Source organism: Molothrus ater, chromosome 16 (assembly GCF_012460135.2).
Source record: "Molothrus ater isolate BHLD 08-10-18 breed brown headed cowbird chromosome 16, BPBGC_Mater_1.1, whole genome shotgun sequence".
NCBI lineage: Eukaryota > Metazoa > Chordata > Aves > Passeriformes > Icteridae > Molothrus > Molothrus ater.
Window position 1 is genome coordinate 7,089,414 of NC_050493.2, and position 20,136 is coordinate 7,109,549.

A 20,136-nucleotide genomic window follows, 5' to 3' on the forward strand; every position below is an offset into this window, starting at 1 on the left:
CCATCAGACTGGATGTCAGTGTCAGGCACAGGGAGATGGAATGATGCTCCTTACTGTTGGAAGGAAGACTCACCTCCATGCAGGTATTCCTGTTTCTTGTGTAGAGAAGACATCACTCATTTGCAAGTGTGGCTGAGTGTGATTTCTGTTAGATCTGGTGAGATGGATAGTTACCCTGAAGGAAAACAGTTCATCTTAGAGACATGAACATCTGTACAGTCTTAATAATACATTCTTAGAGAATATAGATCTATACCAAAAATATAGATACATCTTGAACAATACAGGTGTTGTGCTGTGTTTTATAATCTAGAATTGATTGGGTGATTTTGCAACTTGCTCACGTAGATGTCTCCCATTTAGGAAAACGGTGCAAGCATTTCATTTCCTAAAACAACACCTTGTTGATAGAATCACTGTCATTGATACCCAGCCATTGTATTAAAGAATACTTTTGTTTCAAATCTAGACAATCAAACAGTTTTTATTTTTTAAGAAGCATTGCTTAATGGTTTCCATGCAGGAAAGTCTTAGACCATTAGCATGTCCTTTTTTCCCCCTATTTTTTTGTTGTTGTTTTTTTTTTTTTTTTTTTTTAATTAATCAGTACTTGAATAATCTGGTATTCTTAAACCCCTCAGGCAAACTCTTTGACTTCCTCTGCCTGGCAGATGGGTTTTAGCCATGTATTGTTTCTTAAAATGTTTATGTTGTCACACTGATCATATTTCTCTCAGCTGGAAAAACATTTTTGTAGAAAATCCTGTTTGCTGGTTGTCTCAAAGGTTTTAAAAGTGCTTGTACCTTCCATTTAGGCCAAAAAAAATTTACATGCAGGTATTTTATATTGCTTTGGGGAACATCAAAGCTAAAGCTTAGCAAGTCAAACATCTTTTATGAATGGTGCTTTTTTGTATGGCTAGGAAGCTAGTTCCATTAAAATAGTCAAAACCCCCAAGAATAAAGATATGTCTCTTCTAAAAATGTTGCAGGGGTTTCTCTCAGATTAACTTTGAAATCATATCCTGAATTTTATTTGCTGTTAAATTCCTATTCTTGACACATTTGAGGGTTTGTGGTTTTTTTAAGATTTCTAAATGAGCTTTATCTACCCCTAGCATCAAATATTACTGGTTTTGGAAGGCAGTGGTTGTTTCCATTGTGTAACACTGATAGGGCCACTTATGAGTCATTGAGGAAAAAACACCAGAATGTCCCAGTGAGGAAAACAAAATGCATCAAAAATTGCAAAGGTCCATCACCTGTGTAATTCTTCTGATCTGAAATACACTTTGCATTAGAACTTGTTCTACCTGTATTAATTATGCACAGTACTAGACACAAGCAGGATGCTTTCTAGCATGAAAGCTGGGCCTAAAATAACAGAAAAAGAGGACTTGGATTCAAAGAACATGGGCTGAAACAGATCATGAATGGAATTTTGCATGAAGCTGGAGAGGGTTTTTCTATCTCAGGAAAGTGAATGAACTTGATGTAAATTAACTCTCAAAGGAGAGTGTGCTGATTAAGGCCAGACTGTTCCCACCCTGAGAAGCAGCCACAGTCTGAATTCCCCTCTGCTGGCTAACTCCAGCTTGGCATGGTTAGATGGATTCTCACACACCACTCTCCAGTCTCAGCAAGGCCTGGGAATTTAAAATTCCTGATTCATCCTACAGTGGGAGTCCCAGCTGGGCTGCAGACCATGCATGAATCCTGCTCTGGCTGCGTGCACATGGCAGCAGCTGATGGATGGGAGCCCCCACAGTTCCTTCTCCTGCCTTAGGAAGCCTCCTCAGCCAAGTCCCAGTGCACCAGGGCTGGTGTCCCCTGGCACAGGTGGCAGCCAAGTGACAAGCTGAACTTGCTCATGACACACAGTGGTAGAAGGGTCACACCAGGTGCTCTTGTTCGTTCACCAGTGAGTGAAATGCAATGGCATATCTCCACGTGAGCTGGCTCAAATCTTGCTGCTGGCTAGTCAGCAGTGCACAAATCTGGGTTTAATAAATATGGAACCATAAATTCAGACAGGAGCAGGAACTGGCAACTAATGATTTTGACTTATTGTGGCCTCTGAGCTGTTTGTGCAGCTGTTTGTGAGCCATGCTGTAAATCAAATCACTCAATCCAGATTTTTAAAGTTCTGTCTAATCCAATCATTTTTAACCAGAATTGTTCCATTGATTAAATTCATGCTCTGGACCCACAAACAGTTGCATTGGCACAACTGCAGCACTGGTAGACTGTGACACACAGATGGTGTGGAAAGAAGGAAGGGAGGCTGCTGGATGGTAAGTTTGTCTGTGGGGACAATATCCCTGTGGAATTACAACCTTACTCTGAACCACACACTCTCCATTAGTTTCACTTTCTGATGCCTCATGCTCAGCCCTTCTCAAACTGAGCCTATACTCAGGCTTACATGCTAGTTACATCTCATCTGTGCAATCCTACATCATCTAATGGTAATAAATTGATCAAGATTAAATGTGAGCATGTATTTGCATTTCTCTCAAGTTAGTGAGCTATGAGTTTAGACCAAGCTTTATCCTGGCTTTTTACTGGCAGCAGGAAGACAGATGATATCAGCTCTAACATAAAACCATCAGGAGGAAAACCACTCACCAGTCCTTGTTTTTGAGGGTTTTGGGTTTTAAATAACTTTGTACTGCCAAGTTGAATTTCTACAAAGAATTTCATGCCACATTGCCGTCCAAAAATTAATGTATTGCATCATGAATTTGCAGTTATATACTGCTGAAAGTAGGCTTGCAGCTTCTCTCATAGGTTATTTTTGAGTATACCTGTTGAGTCCAGGGAAAGGGGATGATTCTTTGTTAAAAGGTGATGTGTAATATTTAAATTCTTATGGTCTCTAGCCAAGAAAGGCCCCTGTTTATTACAGCTGTTGAAGTTAGAAATAAACAAATGGGTCTTAGGCAGAAAAACATTACTTAAATCCTTATTCTCTCATGGTTATATGTACTGCTTTATACCTTTCATATCCTTACAGATGTAAGAATAATCCCATCCACGTCTATTCCAAATAAAAAGGTTTTGGCATTTTCTCACCATTACTGAAGTGTACTTTCAATTTAAAAAGCAGATCCTCACCTTAATTGTCTTTCCCCTGCTGTATTTCTCTTTACAGTCTTAAAGAAAGAAAAACTTTTCTCTAGGCACAAGAAGATGTTAAGCAAGGGAGAGTCGAAGTTAAAACTTGGCAAGAGCTAAAACAAAGAATTTTTCCAAGGAAATGGAGGAGACAGGTCAAATTAATTCCTTATGTAACTCCATTTACCTTAGTACAGTTACAGGAAGGATGAATTTGGTACCTTATACCTCTGTGGTCAGAAAAAGATTTCTGTGATCTCAATCAGCACAGTATGAAATAATAATTCCTAAGAAACAGAATTGTAATTTAAGTCTGGTAGAACTGCCCTTGTTATTTTTAGTCTATTAATATGATTGTAAAAGAACAATATGTCTGCAGAACAACAAAAAAATTCTTCATAAAAAGATTAGTACATGATGATTTGTAACTTACATCCTTGGTAACATTTTTTTGTGGAAAAGAGGAATTCATGACAGACTGCTAAAATGGGCAGGGACAGCAGAGACAGCTTCTCTTTCTTGAATGTTCCAGAAGCTTTTCTCCAGTTTGCTGCATTGCACCTTCAACTTTTTCCCTCCAACCTCACCCTTCTCCTCTGACCACCCCTAATTCAAATTCACTTTCCCTCAAGACTGATTGGGTTCCACTGTGTGTGCAGGGGCCTCTGTGGCTTCTCTTTACTGATGAGTTTTTTTAGATTTTTCTCCTCAGGCAGAAATATTCAGCCCCTTGGGACAGATAAAGGAGAGATGTTTAACCTCCACCATAAATTCTTTTCAGATTTTAAATTTCAATATGTATAAATTTGAGATGCTTTAAAATAATGCAAATTCACTGTGAGAACCCAGCCTTCATATGCCAATCTGTAGTACTAAAGTATAGCTGTACCAGAGGTTATTTCCATTTTAAAACCTTATTATGAAACATCATCCTTGCCTCTCCTCCCCCCTGCCAAATTCAGGAAATACTTTTAATATCAATGTTAAGATCTTTTAATACAGTATTTTTCAAAGCATTCATATAGTGTATTAGTGCAGTGAAATTTAAGTCGAAAAGTTTTTTATCCTTACCAACTTGCAACTATCAGTTTTAATGCAGAGGAAAGTGTCTGTGTATACAAGCATATAAAAGATGTGAAAATACAAAGGCATTTATTGAAAACAGACAAAACCAGGAAGATGATAAAATAGCAGAAGGAAGTGGCCTCACATATAAAAACTTTTGCTTTGTATAGCAGAATTTATCACTAAAAGCTCTGGCTGGCAGATTGCCATGCTTTGGACTAAACAAGGAATGTAACATAAAAAAATTTGACTTAGTGTACAAAACACAAAGAAACAACAATGTCCTACAAAGTGATTAAATTAAACATTTTTTGTTTCCTTTTAATGTGGATCTTTAAAAGTCCTGTTATGTTTCCAAATAGCAGAAATCTTATTTGCACAGATGGAAGCTCTCCTCTTAAGGATGTCTGCATTGATCAGGTGAGCCATTCAGCAGGATATGTGAAATTCCCAAATATCCAAATTAAACAATGATGGTGGAGCTATATTTTGAAAGCAAATAATTTTATTTCAAAATAGTGGAACCATTAAGGGATATTTTATAAAAAGTTACTCATTTTACTTCAGTTTTATTGCACAAACTGCTTAAGAAAATGTGGGCTGCTCAATGTTTTCACACTGGATAAAGAATGTTTTTTAAATAGAATATGTTCTCCATTTCTTTTTGTGTTTGTGGGGAAAAAAATTAAAGCATGAGGGAATAACAGTACAGTTATGCCTGAAAGACTTTCACATAGCAGTCTGCTGTTGATGGAGAACCCTTCAAAAGCCTGAGAATGTGGATCCTTAGTTCAGTTGTTGTACCAGCTGAGAACAAATGGATTCTTTTCTGCAGGGATGTTCTTTCCCCGGCCTGCATTCGGCCATTCCTGCTGGAATTGCTGTCCAGCAGGACATGGATCATGAGCACAGCTCAATTCTCATGGCTCACAAAACCCTGCCCCTGCTCTTCACTCTGAAGGGCTTTTCCAGAGCTCAGCAGTTAAGGAGGACTCCAAACCTGAAAAACAAGGTGGCAGATAACTACAATTAAAACAAACAGATCATTTTTTCAACATCTTAATCACATTTGCAAGATAAATACACTACCAAATACTAGTTATGTTCTTAAATATTGTCTCATTCACAGTTAAAACCTTTTCATCCTGTTGGCAGGAGTGGTTATCTCCTCCATACATTAAATCATTCCATGAAGTATTTCTATGTGTTTCTTATATTTGAATCTCCAGTACCCTGATTGTTTCTGTGGAATTTCCATATTTACTCTCTACAAAGTACAGTTGCCTGGTAGTTCTTGTTCTTTGCCTAGCTGCTGCTTTTTCCTGAAATGGTTTGGACTTCCTGCATAATTTGTACAAAGCATTCTCTTCTATAAATGTAATTTTAATTTTGTTTTAGTAACGCTGGGATATTCTGATACAAGTTAAAAAGAGATATATTCTTCAGCTAAAATAATGAAATGCTGCCTTGAACCTATTAAAGATGAGATAATATTATTTTTATTAGATTATGAAACTGCAAGTAATCATAGATAAATGCAGATAAATCAGTATTCTTAGAAATCTAAACTGCTAATCAATAAAAGATGTTACTCCAGAATACTGACCACAGGCAGCAGCAATGAGTAAAGCAATATCTTTATCACAATGGGATTTTGGAAGGTCTGTACTAATTCCAGAGAAACACAACAGCAAAGAAATGTGTGCTTTTACCATGCTTAATGCAGCACCTACAGCTACACACTTGGGGTGTGTTTCCATTCTTTTACTGCACTTTTAATCATTTATGGAAAGCATTTATCCTTGATCTAAACAAGCAGATATTAATCCATGCGTATGTTTATATTTAAGTGTTTATATATAGTTACTACATGCAGTCAGGAAAACTACAATTTCATATTTCATGTTAACAAAATGGTCTTTTAGCTCTAGATCACAATATTAGAGGTGTGCTGGGAGCATGATGAGCAAAAGACTCCCTGAATGCTGCTACAAAGCTGGTTGGACATCCTACCTTGGTTTCAGTTTTGAACAGAGCCTTGTCCACTCACATTCACTTGGATAACAGGAACTCTTTAATTTCCTTACAGGGCCCTTTAGTAAAAGTTTAGACACAAACTCCACCTTTGAGTTTGGAGTCTGCCTCCATTGTTAAAACAATGTCTCCTCCCCTTCTGCTGACAGAATCAACAATTCTTCAATCAACAATTGTTTAACACTTCTGTAGTACTTTACCATGATAACAACAGCAACTTTTTGAGATGTCATTTAACATATATCCCTGAATAATTGAATAATTGATCAATAGTAGTAGATAACAATATTAAAATTATGTTTAACTGCAGCACTAACATCAAGCAAAGTAATACAAGACTCAGCATATCACAAATGAACATTCTGTAGCTGAGAAAGGAAAAAACTAGAATTTAGTACTCCAGGAAATAAAAAAGTTACACTTCCTTATCATAAAAAGCTTTAATAACCTTGTTAACAATTACTTTGAGCAGTTAATTTGAGAATGTCTAAGATTAAAAAGCAGTAGTGAGCTTAAAGCTATGTAAAAAGTCTTATCAAAAGCTGTTATCAATTTAATCATTCAAACAAAGTAGCAAATGTTACCATTTTATAAACTGGAATTCCTGGGAGATTTCTCTTAGAAGACCATCCATATGCTATAACTTTAGACATGATGTATTTTATTATTATAATTGTCAGATGGCAAATTCTGTCTCTTTTTTTCAAGATAATACACTGAAAGATATCTGTTCTGTGAAGAGTACAGCATTTGGAATGTATGCAATAAATTTCCAGGCCCTTCAGGAACATGATATTGTCTCAATTGGAGTGGCTGGGAAGATCCACATTGACTCTGCTGTGCATAGGGCTGCACTTTTAACCCAGGCTAAATTTAATGATATTCCCATAAATCAGCCAGTCCAGGCATTGTAGCTCAGCTCCCACAGGCAGATCCTCAGCTCCAGAGCTCTGATTAAGTCAACAGGGCTGGACATCAGAACTGATCTTGTGTGATTGGATTACAGGACTGGAGCTGTGATTTGTCCTACTGAAACCACTCTAAGGTACTTAGATAAATCCTACTATCAGATTTCTTTTCTTATTGATTACACTTTCTGAAATGCAAAAAAGAAAAAAAAGAAAACAACAAAAACAACAAGAACCCCCAAGCTTGCTTTCTCCACGTAGCATTATGGTAAGGTGCATGTAGGGCTGGAAGGACAGCAGAAATACCTCTAGGGGAATAATAGTAAAAGTGTGATTTTCCACAAAAAAGGTTGTAAAATATTTGTGCTTTTTTAATTTCCTCTGAGCCCATTTCCAGTCCTTAGTTAACCCTACCCTCCCTACGTGATCTGAACTATTTGACAATTTCTATTATAAAGGAAAACTGTGTCAAGGTTGCTTCCTGTCTCAAGTTTTAATTCATACCTTCTCATCCTGTGTTTCTGGCAAAATAACCTAGAGAATTAAACCACTAATTTTTCAAAACATTTTTTTTTAATTGGTTGGCCTTTCTGGTTTTTTTCTCCATGAGTTTATTCCTTGCCTCTCAGGTTTGTGTGTGAGGTTGAGAGGAGTCTCCTTGTGTATCTCATTATCTTACCATGGCTGGAATATCTGCTAGGAGGCAGAAGAGCCCTCCCAGGCAGATCACCTGCTGAGTTTAACATGTGAATAACAAAGATTGACCAGAAATATTGTCACTTATAAAAACATTCTTTTCTAGTAACTATAGTAACAATAGCCATATATAAAAGGGAATCAAACCTTTGGACAGTGCTGTTTCAAAAAAACCACTTCCTATGTGATGAAAGAGAAATGCTCCAAAATCCATTCAGGAATACCTACAATTCCTTACGGATACCTAATGAAAATATATTAGAATTAACTGTAAATTGAGCAAGTAGCAAAAAAAGCTTGATGAACTGACTGTAACAAAAGATCCAGTGATGAAAAGCTCTGCAGACTTCTGCTTGCCAGCACTGGCAAGTAAGTAGTTTTGCTAAATAGAAGGAAAGCAGAAGATACAGCTATCAACTGCAAACGAATGATTATAAACCAGAAAGAAAATGTGAGGAAGAGCTCTGAAAATTATGATTGACAGTGACAACACAGACCAGACAGCTTTTATTTTAAGCAACAGATTGTTGGGAACATACACCGTATATCAAAGTGAAGGACTTGAAACCTGCTGTAGTCTGTACAGATGTTCTCACTCAGAAAGCAGCTAGAGGGAACAGAAGATAAAAGAAGGCTGTCCAACTTCAAAAAAGGTTTGAATTTTCATTCTGTTTTGACAAGTTTTTATGCTAGTCTCTGATTTTCAGTGTGGTAGAAAATTCAGCATCTACAAACCTGACCTGAAGTGAGAAACACCTGAAGGGGTACAAGTGAACCCTTAAGAAGGTGCTATACAACATCATGAAATAGTTTTTGATGTTTTAATTTTAAATGCTTTTATACAAAAATTGGAAATGCTGTAACTGTTGTAGCTCTGGAGCAGGTCATAGGTGCTTGCAGTCAGCAGTACCTGGAATGCAAGGCTGATATCTAAGAGGCCATTTAGGAATCCCTGCTGCAGAAAAGATTTTTTTATGATACAAAGCAAGACAGGATTACTGAGCTCAGAAGGGTTATTTGTGAATAACTTGCAGCTAAAGTGATTAAGGGCTTCAGCCACTAGCCTCAGAAAAAAACCAACAAAGAGCATCAAAAACATCCTGCTTGTCATTGCTGCTGGCTTTTTGTTCAATGAGCAAGAGGTCTGTGTTGGTTTTGGTCCTTTGCCCTTGGGGGCACTTTTAACAAAACATAATACTTGAAAGAATTCCAAAATGTGTTTGTCTTTTTTTTTATTTTCTTTGAACTAGGAGGTTAAAGATAAATAAAGGAGTATTTTGATATGTCTAAAAAATACTTGTGATAACAAACAGACAAAGCACTTCCTAACCTTCAAGACTTAAAAGTGCACTTTACAAACATGCCACAGTTCTTGGTAACAAAACCCCTATCCAATACCTTTTCCTATCCAATACCTTTTCTTTTTTTCTAATGTAAGGTGAAGCACTCCATCCTGTTTTAAAAAATCATCTCTAAGAAATGTGAGTATCTTCAGCAGAATCTTTGGTACTTGTGTTTGGTTTAAGGTTTTGAGGTTTTTAAATTTTAAGCTGCTATAATATCTGCCAGAAAAAGCAAGAGCCAAGAAACATGCTGAAGAGATAAATGTTGTGATGAGTGTAAATTGGTAAGAAGTTCCTCTGGCAATCTCAGATTTGCTGAGAGGAAATTTGGGCTCCTGTACAGATGAGTTGCTCTTACAGAATTTTACAGTATGAGATGAAAAGAGACTACCACAAAGTCATAGGCCACCACCTTAAATCCAACTTCAAAGCATCTCAGATCTTAATAGGAAGAGATTTGGGTATGCACAGAGTAGCCTGTCTATTTCTGGGTTTATTTGCAAAAGTATTCAGAGTTCCTTAACATTCTCCATTGCAGGTATCATGTCTAATTATATAAATGTATGTAAAACTATTGATAAACCATCTGGAAGTGATGACAACATGAGTAATTAAGGCTGTGTCACACCACTGTCACAGTGGGTGGCTGGAATATCATGGGCAAAGGTTACAATTTCCTATTTCAGGACCTACCATACAAATTCCAAAAGCCATGAGGAGCCTGCAGTGATGTGCAGGGAGCACTTTCTTAGCCATGGAGGTCTAACCACATGCCAAAACTTTATAGAATTTTATTACATTTATTATATTCAGTTTTTTCCTCTTTCCTTTTTTTCTGTTTAAATGCTTGTTTTGAGGGGCAATATGATCTCAGCATTCACCATGAAGAAAAAAGTACACATTAATTTTGTACTCAGAGTATCAGCCTGTTCTTCAGGGCTGCCAATACCAGTTCTTTTCAGAACACAGCTCATAACAATAACATTCTTCCTCAAAACTATCACCTGTGGCAGCAAGGGATCCCCAGATCAAACAAAAACTGAGTTTTTTGAGTCCAGAATCAAAAGGTCACCCGATCACAGCTTTCAGAAGAGAGATCTCTGAAGGGTGAGTGTCTCTTATTTAAATGGTTTTTAATGTTCAACATTTAGCAGAGGATACATCTTTATTCTACTCCCTTAATGGGAATATTCCATTCAACAGAAACAAAAGCTCTGGCATTTCTGTTAATATCATGGTGCTTTTAACTGTGCAGAGAAACACCCAGCAATGTTTATCCTGGGTGATGCAAGAGAGTTGCTATGGCCATTACATGCATTTACCATGGTTTGCTTTCCCCTTTAAAATGAACCTATGCTGTAAGATTGGAGCCAGTTATTTAGAAAATTTCTGTGAGTTGCATTGAAAGCAGCTGGCTTGTTAAGGCTTCTCACTAACATAAAGTGTGTAAAAAGAATGCCCATTAATAAATACTGGTGGCTAACATCATTAAACTAGCCTTGAATTCACATACTAGATTTCCAAGGTCAGGTGCAAGCATTGAGCCCTTTTATCCTCACAGAGGTTTTAAATTTGTTTGGTTTCTGTAAACACACATCTCTCAAACTGTACCTCTGGAAAAGCCACTCCCAGTCTGACTTCACTTTGTCAGAAACACAATCTCTTCAAGTACAATTTATTCAGTGGAAAATTGGAATGAGAAGCACCAAAACTACCTCTTGTCTTAAAAAAAAAAAGATTTTTATTTCTGTTTTTAAATAGCTTGACAAAACCCATCCATTGGTACTCTGAGTTCAAATGTAAACAGTTACAATACATTACTGCTGTGTATTGATTTTATACATTAACCTATTTGCAGTGACAATCCATAAGACAAGGCAAACTGAAATGCACTGTACCAAGATGTACTAACAATGCCATAACTGAAAATACTCCAAAGACTGATGTGTAACTCCCTCCTGTGGTGTGAGTGAGCAGCTTCACCCTCAACAGCTTCTGGCAGCTTGGGGAGCATCCCGATATTCCAAAGTCTCTCTTCAGGTTTCAAGTCTACTGTGGAAACTTCTCTCCCAAGTTAAAAGTGTCACAATACAATTTTAAAATACATACAAATTGTAAACATCTTTCTCTGGAACAAAAAAATAAATGGTTTGTGCCAGCCTTCTCCACCTCCCACATTGCAATAAAAAAATAATAATTAAAAAAATAGGGCCAAAGACCAAGGCCATAGACTAAAATTGTTCTGCAGGGATGACCTCACAGTTTACAGGAAGTATTGAGTATCAGCATTGAAAATTAGTCACCATCAGGTAGCAAAACCCATTTTCAAGAAATGGTTTCACTCAACTTCAAGTGATGAATCAGGCACTGAATGTTTGATTTCCCTACTTTTAAGAACAAAAGCTTAGATTACATTTAGGTATTATGTTTGATAATAGCTAAAACTGACTACAAACAGAAAATGAAACACTGATACTTTTGCAAGTTTGGGGTTTGACCACTTTTGCTGTCAGGTTTATAGCGACCTTCCATGAAGAAGGAAGGAATTTGCAAAACAGACTATACATATATAAAGATCACCCAAATAAAATAGACCTTTTCAAGGCAGATTTTCTTTGTGGAAGTCCCTCTGGTCATTTTCTAAAATGTTTTAGCTTTTAATTGATTTCATCATTAACCATGAAATAACCATCTTAGTCTGAATCTTGTATCATTACTTCCAAAAATACTAAGATAACTGAGATTTTGGGATGCAGTAGAGGATTAATTTCAAAGTACAATAGGATTTGCTCTTACCAGTGCAGGCTGGTAAAGGACAGCATTATTCTAGCACTTCTGAATTTATTATTCTTGTTTTCACACTGTCAGGAGATTGATATCTATGATAATTTAAGTATGACAGTGATCATAAATAACAGTACTTTTATAGGCAACATTTGGTTTATTTTAAAGTTTAGCAAGTGCAGCTCTTCCTTGAGGATTAGAGGCTCTGCAGTCTAAAAAAGGATTCTCCCCCCACTCCCAGTTACTGGTTGTAACAGAAACAAGTGGCAGAACACATTTTATTCTGTGCACTCTTGGGGGGGGGAAAGGTTTCAAAATATTCATGTACTCTTTAATGTACTCTTCAATTTTTTGAAAAGTTACACTAGGTTCTAACCTTAATGTGTTTTATAAGCCCCAGATTCTAGCTGCAATTCTCAGCTGTCAGAGGTACCACATACACGAATTAAATACTGGATTTTAATTGAAGCAGCTGTTTTGAAGAGAAAAAAAAGCAGAAAAATGTCACATTGACTACATACTGCTCTGTCAGTTATACCACCTGTCATACACCCTGATGAGAGACTAGGGACTCTTACATCTCTACATGGTTTCTGTCAATTTGTTGTGCATAATTAATTGCAGGACAATGTTTCTGAGGTGGAACAAAATATCAGCATATGCTTATGCTGAGAAATTATAGGGAGAGAAATATGTGCATGACCAGGCCATAAAAACAAAAGGGGCAACCTGACAATGAGATTTTATATTAGGAGAGTACATACAGGCTTGCTTCTTCCAAAAATTAAATGTGTATACCTGTAAGGGACAAAGGTGGTGAGAAGGAGAAAGGAAGCAAACTTTGGCAAAGTTTAAGAAAGTGCTGTCATTACAGTCCTAATAATAACTTAAAAAAAAAAAGAGAGAGAGAAATAAACCACAAACAAACAACAAACCACCACACCTCAAACAACAGCAAATACAAACCCAACACTGAAAAAGCAAAAGGCTAAAAAATGTCTACAGCTAGAACTGTCCCCTGGTCAGAATGATGCAGACACAATAGCTGAGATTGCACTGGCTAAAAACCACATGGAGAAGAAACACCACCATCTCTACTGCATTTTTTACTGCAATGTCAGAAAGTAAATAAGCATTTGCATAAGCATCCCAACATCATACTGTGGTAAAACACTTTTTATCTACATGCAGAGCTCTGTGCACACATTTAAAAGTATATTTTCGTTTCATAGCAGTACACCACATAGTAAATTTTCACTCAAGTGTAACTGTAGGAAATTCTCTTAATATTGAGTATTTTCTTATTTCTTTTCTAATGGCAGAAATAAAACTTTGCTATGTAGTACAGGAAGGATCTGGACACTAATCAATGAAATTTCAGATATCACAAGTTATTTAGTAGAACCCTGACATTTTGCTTAGAAATAACCTCTTCCTAGAGAAGGATGAGAGACAAAAATACAGAAATATGAAGGCAACTCTTGGTTGAGTATAAAGGTCCCTTACCCCTACTAAGAATATCATTTTTCTGTACTGTAATAATCATCTGAGACAGTCCTAACAGCACATTAACTCAGGAAAGTTTTCCACATTGGACATAGTGAAGCCATGAAACTCCACACAAACTGGTTCTTGGCCAAGACACCTTCCATCTTTTGAGATGAGTTAATATCAAAACATCTGTAGGAAGAGAACAGTGGCCTAAACCACATAGTGCTAGATTTATCTATAGTTTCAAAGGATGGATGCCATCCTTCAGGTTCCTTATTCTCCCTCCAGACAGGAAAAGCCATTGAAACATTGCCTCAGTCAGGGCAGGCAGTTCTGTTAGTGCAAGAGCAGCGCTTTCACTTCATGGCCTCCCCAGGCTTAAAGTGCAGTCTATTACATGAGATTTTAACATACCAAACTATGCTTTATTTGAATTTCAGAAGGAATGTTCAAGTTAAAATTACCTTTTAGGTTTTAAGCAATAAAATTCAAGGCAAGGTACATAAACTATCTTAAAATGGATTAAATCCACTTATTTAAGTATTCTTTGTATCTTATGATCAATATACATATAATACACAACAAATATCCATCATTTCACTTAGCTGTATTGTATTTAAAGTGATCCTGTAATAAGTAATGAAAGGCCACACATTCAAACAAGACTTTGCTTAAAACAGGACTGTATTAGCTGGACTGTGATATGTAACACAATTCAATATTCCAAGATCTCCTCCTCCATAGGCTCGTCATCGATAAGGAGAAAACCCTTGGCACTCTGCTGTACACACATTTAAATTCTAGTTTATTGGTGGTGTCTCTCATGTTTCATTTCCTTCCCTTTGAAATCACCATGAGAAAAAGGTGCATTAAAAACTGTGGTTTTATGCCTTTAGCTACTCCTGTTGCTTATTAACCTGACAATCTCACCTCCAAGTTCTTGTATAGAACTGTGGTTCCCGAAACACGTAGCTCCCAAATGACACACAGCAGAGAATGTTCCAGGCCAAAGCAGGCAGCTGTACAAACAAGGTCTCAAGTGACAACTGCAGGTACAGCTGTGCCAATGGATCCTTTGTACAGGAAGTCCAAGCACTTGAGTTTTGGGTGCAGGGCTGTGTTTGTGCACATCTGAATGTAAGGTTCACCATACAGGAGAGTATGGCTGTACCTGTGGAGCTGCACTGAGATTAATGTGGAGTTGCACAACATTGTCTTTAGCAATCAAGCCAGCTTAAACAGGCTCCAACCCCTCCCAGCCTTCATTCCTCTACCCTCAGCTCTGCCAAGTGTTTTTGGGTCAAGATACAGGCAGACAGCAGCTTAACACCGTGACTCCAAGCCAGAGACATTTGGAGGAATGAATGTTTCTGGTGTTCTGGGATGTCAGATCAGAATCAGATCCACATCACTTCAGGAATCTTGAACCTCTGCAACACCACGTGTTAACCTGTGTTAATGCTGCTCACTGCAAGGCTGATTACAGCAGTGGAGATGAGAGTGGATGGCTTGACTGAGAGGGAACTGCTGCTGTCAGAGTAATTACCCATGATACATAATCCAGTATTATTTTGGGACTTTCAGTGACAGGTGATTGCATGGTCAAAAGTCTGCAAGTTAAGCAATCATTTAAAAGCACACCAGGGAAAAGTTATTTTCTAAATTAAAGTAAGTGGCTTTTCATCTCTTTTAGTATCCAAAAGAAACTATCAGCCAATGGGGATCATGAAAACACAATGTATCACTTAACATAAAAAGTAATATATCTTATCTTCAGCACTCAAATAAGATTTAAAAATTTCAGCACTTCTCTCCCTAAGACTGATAATCAGCATCTTATCTTCATAATCAAGGACTTCTCTACACCTGTGCTAACAGTTCAATAACCACCACACTGGAAAGTACTAGCTTTCCAGCTAAGTTCAGCTCAAACTAAGTACAACATCACTTCTCTTTGCAAGATGAAGCAAGACCAGCTAGTGAAAAGGATACCTAGTGTGTGAACCACTTCACTCCACATTAAGTCCTCACTTTTAAGTCAGAGCCAAGGGGAAGCTGAAAATGCATCCTAACCCTCACACCAATACCTCCCTCTTGATGTGAGCCTTTAGAGCACATTAAGCTGATCTACAGCAATGCCCCTGCTGAGGATTTTGGACATCAAGTTCAAAGTTTGGCCTACTGCAGGATGAGTTTCTCCACTGAAGTGCCACCAGGAGCCTACTCCTTAAAATTCTATTCACCAGCAGCTCTATGGATTCCAGTATTCCTGCCCTGTTCTTTGGCAAACCTCATTATCACAAACCTGTCCCAAAGCCAAAGTCAGCAGGCCCAGAAGCTGTCACTGTACTTCAGCAATAACAATCATTCTTTCAAGGAAAAAGAATTGTTTGGAAAGTTGTTTACAGTGTCTATTGTAGCACAATAAAGCTCACAAGGTATTGTTAAATTAGAGCAGTACCATCCTTGGAAAGAACACTGCTGACAATTATGCTGTATTGAAGACCACCCTCCCAACAGCTTTCCAGTTCAAAGTGTTTTAAGGACTGATACATCACTTGCTGTTGGATTCAGAGCAGGAATTCAATTCTACAAGAAACAAATTTCATTGGACATGAGTATAAATAGTAGTAGCCAGAACACTCCACTAATACAAACTCTATAGAAAACAAAGGATCTGTGCTAATCAAATTGGGTTCTAGTTTAGTGTTATCAGCAGACCTGCAGAAGTCCCAGAGTCTGAAAATGATGAAGTTCTTCACACTCAGATGCAGCTATTCCTTACCATAAAAAAGTCTTCCATCAGCCAGTTTAACCAGCAATTATACAACTATAGTTTTTACTTCAGCTAATTCTCACTAAAACCTAAACTGTAACCTTGTCTCTTATTTTCTTGTAGTATTAAAAATAGTCGTTATTAAAATCTCAGTACTTTTTTACCTTCACTACTGCATACCAGAGACCTGCTAGTGCAAAAGCTAGCACAGAGATTACTAGCTGGATGATGTGAAAATCATTAGTCACATATTGTATATTCATAAGCATTTGCTCATATCCAAGTGTTTGCTCTGAAGATACAAGGTTTAAGCAACAAAGGAAAAAACATGGTTTCTGGTTGTTTGAGAGTCCCATAGCAGAGTTGTTCAGAGAGGCAACTGGATTAGAACAGGAATCAGGAAGTCCACCAAGCTCCAATGCTTTAAAAAATACAAACTGCAATTCATTCTCTTTGCTACTGCTCATTTCTAATTCCAGAAACCACAGGTTTTTATTATACTGCAAATTTCCCAGCCAGAATTGTGCAAAACATACAAAGTTGTCTCCTGGGCAGCCTGAGCTGAAGTCTGCAGAGATGCTACAAGCTTCTTCCAGCCAGCCTGTTACTGAAATGCCACCAATGCAGTGAGAAACCCTATTGAGATTGTCTTTCCCAGAAGAAAAATGCAGATGAAATGAATCCTTCCAAGGAGCAGCTGCACTTGAGTTTGTCCCTGCTGATTCACTGAAGCTCAGATGCATTTCCTTGCCAACAGAGGACGGAGGTATAGTATTAAAGAGAGAAAAATTCCTGGTGTTATGTAATTCTTGTAAACTGCTACTATGATTTTGAGAACTGTCCAACATGGAATGCACGTGTGTCAGGTGAGCTGCTGGCTTGTGGTGATCTGGGCCATTGTCACATACTCGTTTCTGGGTGAAATCTTCTTTCTTCATAGTCCTAGAGCACACGAGCACAGCTTTGATGCTTCACAACAGGCTGGATTTGAAGAAGAGTGACTGAGTCTAGTTGCAGCATACAGCAGAAGCAGCACACCAAGTCACAAGTCAATGGATCTCAATATGGACCTAAAGAGAAAGAATGCAGGAAGTTATTACACTGATAACCCAGTTTCCTGGTTCCCAGTGTACTGAACCAAAAATAATTAACACTCTTTCACATAAAGAATAACCCAGCTACAGAAAGTAACAGTTGTCCCAACAGATAAGTCCCCCTACAGGCTGCCTGAGCACATCCAGAGGGGTAGGAAGTATGCCCAAACACCAGCTGCCCTTCTATAGTTTCAGTTTAATCTGCTACAAGCTCTCTTTCGGTGACAGGCATGAAAGTGAGTCAGCAAAGGAGAAGCCAGAGATATTCGCTGTGTAACAGCAGCATTTCCCCTCACCAATGGACAGGCTGGGGCTGATTCCTGGCTTAACATGGAAGGTTAATATTAAAGTAATCCTCCTGTAAACAGAAGTGCAAGCTGAAATCAGACACACAACGCTGGAAATCGACAAAAGCTTCCCGGAGGGAACTGGTCAGACTGGCTGGCCCAGCAGTTAGCGGGGATCAGCTGTAGCACAAAGGAAAGCTGGTGCTGTTCCAGGAGGGCCATTCTGTACCAACACTGATAACGAGCAAAGGCAAGGCTTTTTCAGCTACCAGGGTTACCAAGCTACGTGTACAACTCCTGGCCATCTGGCTCATTTTCAAGCTTCACAATTTTAGGGCAAATCGCAACAACAAAAATAAGAGATGCCACATTTTGACCTCTTCCCATTTCAAATTACCTTTTACAAGTAACAAACTCTAACCAGACTTGTTTTGCAGCCCTTGGCCACTGGCCAGATGTCAAAACTTTCATTACAGCTATGTTTACGAGGAGAAAGAGTGTCTGATCCTTGGCTAGAACAGACGCTTGTAGCAACAGTGCACAGCCTGTTCCTGCTGCCAGTTAAGTTAAAAGTAAATTTTTTATTTCACAAAAACAATGAAACTCCAACCCTACAACAGGTCAAAGCTGTGTTAGAGTTCCACGTTTTGTAGAAACAGGCTCAAAACAAGAGAGATACAAATTCAATCTGAAGCATCTTTTTCATGCAATAACACCGGTTTTTAAAACTGTCTGCATTTTCCGTATTGCAACTATTCTTGATTTCAAAAAAACCCCAATCAACCGATGAAGGAAACTATTTGCTCCTTACAAGGTGTCAGGACCGTGCTATCAAAGTGCACACATTCACGATTTATTCTCAGTATTTAAGTCAGCTATGGCTTAGGAAAAGGCACAGGGAAGCGGGGCGTTTGCTGCTGACGCGCAGAGCGAGCAGCACAGCGGGGCACTCGCCCCCGGCCACCGGCAAGGACAAGGCTGCGGGGCTGCATCCGCGCAAAGCCAAGCGGCACTGCCCGGTGACACGGGGCAGGCACAGCCCCCGCCCCGCCGCACGGACCGGCACTCCTTGGGGGCGCTCCGCCGTTATCGGGAGAGCGGCTGCGAACCGCCCCCGGGCCCGGCCGGTGACACCGGGACACGAGCCCGGCCCGGCCCCGCCGCCCCCGCCCACCTGCAGCCGCACGTTGAGCATCATGGAGGCGACGATGTAGAGGTAGGGGAAGTTGATGCGGAGCTTCCAGGCCAAGTCGAAGAAGATGAGAAGGGTCCTGGTGAGCCCCTTGCAGAACACGCCGTAGGACCTGGCCGCGGCCGACTGGGAGAGCCTGGCAGCGAGTGCGGACAGAGCCGCCGCCATAAACCCGCCCCCGCTCCCGCGGCCGCGCCGCGCCCGGGCGCCGCCGCCGCCTCCCCGCGCTGCGCGTGCCCGCCGGGCGGGGCGCGCGGCCGCGCGTCAGCACCGCGCGTGCGCCGGCCGGGCCGGGCCGGGCTGCCGCAGCGCGCGGCTCTGCTGGATGCGCATGCGCTGGAGGCGGGCGGGGCGGGGCCGTTGGAGAGGGAGCGGCCCCGCCCTCACGCGCCGCCCCTCGGACCGAGCCCCGGTGCCGGGAATGGGAATGGGAATGGGAATGCACGGGGAGCTCGCGGGGTCAGCACAGCGATCATCGAGTACCGCTGCTGGCCCTGCACAGAGCACTCCCCAGGAGTCCCGCTATGGGCCTGAGAGCGTTGTCCGGACACTTCCTGAACTCCTGTCAGGTTTGGTGCTGTGGCCGCTTCCCTGGGGAGCCGTTCCAGCCCCGCCGCCCTCTTGGGGAATGTTCTGCTGCTGATACCCAACCTTAACCTCCCCTGGGTTACCGTCACTAAACCCATTTTGTGCGGGCCTGAGCCAGGTGTGCTCTCGGGCCTGCTCAGTGGCACCTGCACTGATGGATGTTGTGGAATCATAGAAGGAATTGGGTTGGAAGGACCTTTCGGGCCACCCAGTTCCACCCAGGAACACCTTCCACTGTCCCAGGTTGTTCAATCCCCATCCAGCCTGGCCTTGGACACTGCCGGGGCTGGGACAGCCACAGCTTCTCCACAACAATCTGTGCCGGGGCCTCACCTCCCTCACACGGGGGAATTTTCCCCGAACATCTAAACCCACTCTCTTTCAGGGTGAAATGTCAGTGATGGTTTCTGGGTTTGGGTGCATGTTTTTGTTATTTTGTTGTTTACACAGCCATGTGATAAATTCAGTGAGCCAGCTGCTGTCACAAGGAAATGCTTGCTTTGCCTTTCAAGCCAATATTTGAGTTACATAATGAATTAAAAATACACTGTGCAGGTCTGGGTTACACACAAGATTTTAAAAACATTTTGCAAACATTTCCCAGGAAGATCTTTGAGATATATTACCATAATGACACTTTCAAGTAGGCAAAAATGTCCCAACAGATGAATAGTTGACCAATATAATTTTTGGACATGGCCCCCTTTTTTTGCCCTAGAACTGTTCTTTACAGTTTCCATTCAATCAACTTTCAATAAATG

At 39.8% G+C, this 20,136-nt stretch overlaps 1 protein-coding gene across 1 annotated transcript; it reads right to left on the reverse strand.

Annotated features, from left to right (window-relative positions):
* Positions 1–10,889: 10,889 nt before the first annotated feature.
* LOC118692477 (small integral membrane protein 10-like protein 2A) lies at positions 10,890–18,987 on the reverse strand. Its single transcript, XM_036392337.2, has 2 exons — positions 18,770–18,987; positions 10,890–17,284 (listed from the first exon to the last, which is right to left on the reverse strand). The coding sequence occupies exons 1-2, from the start codon at positions 18,953–18,955 to the stop codon at positions 17,264–17,266; spliced, it is 207 nt and encodes a 68-aa protein (XP_036248230.1). The 5' UTR covers positions 18,956–18,987; the 3' UTR covers positions 10,890–17,263.
* Positions 18,988–20,136: the final 1,149 nt, after the last annotated feature.

What these genes read in the sequence shown, in the direction of transcription:
- LOC118692477 (XM_036392337.2), bottom strand. Translation starts at nt 18,955, where the DNA reads ATGGCGGCGGCTCTGTCCGCACTCGCTGCCAGGCTCTCCCAGTCGGCC. An exon ending in TGCTCAACGTGCGGCTGCAG is followed by an intron (nt 17,285 to 18,769) that starts GTGGGCGGGGGC and finishes CTTTCTCTTTAG; the next exon opens with GTCCATATTGAGATCCATTG.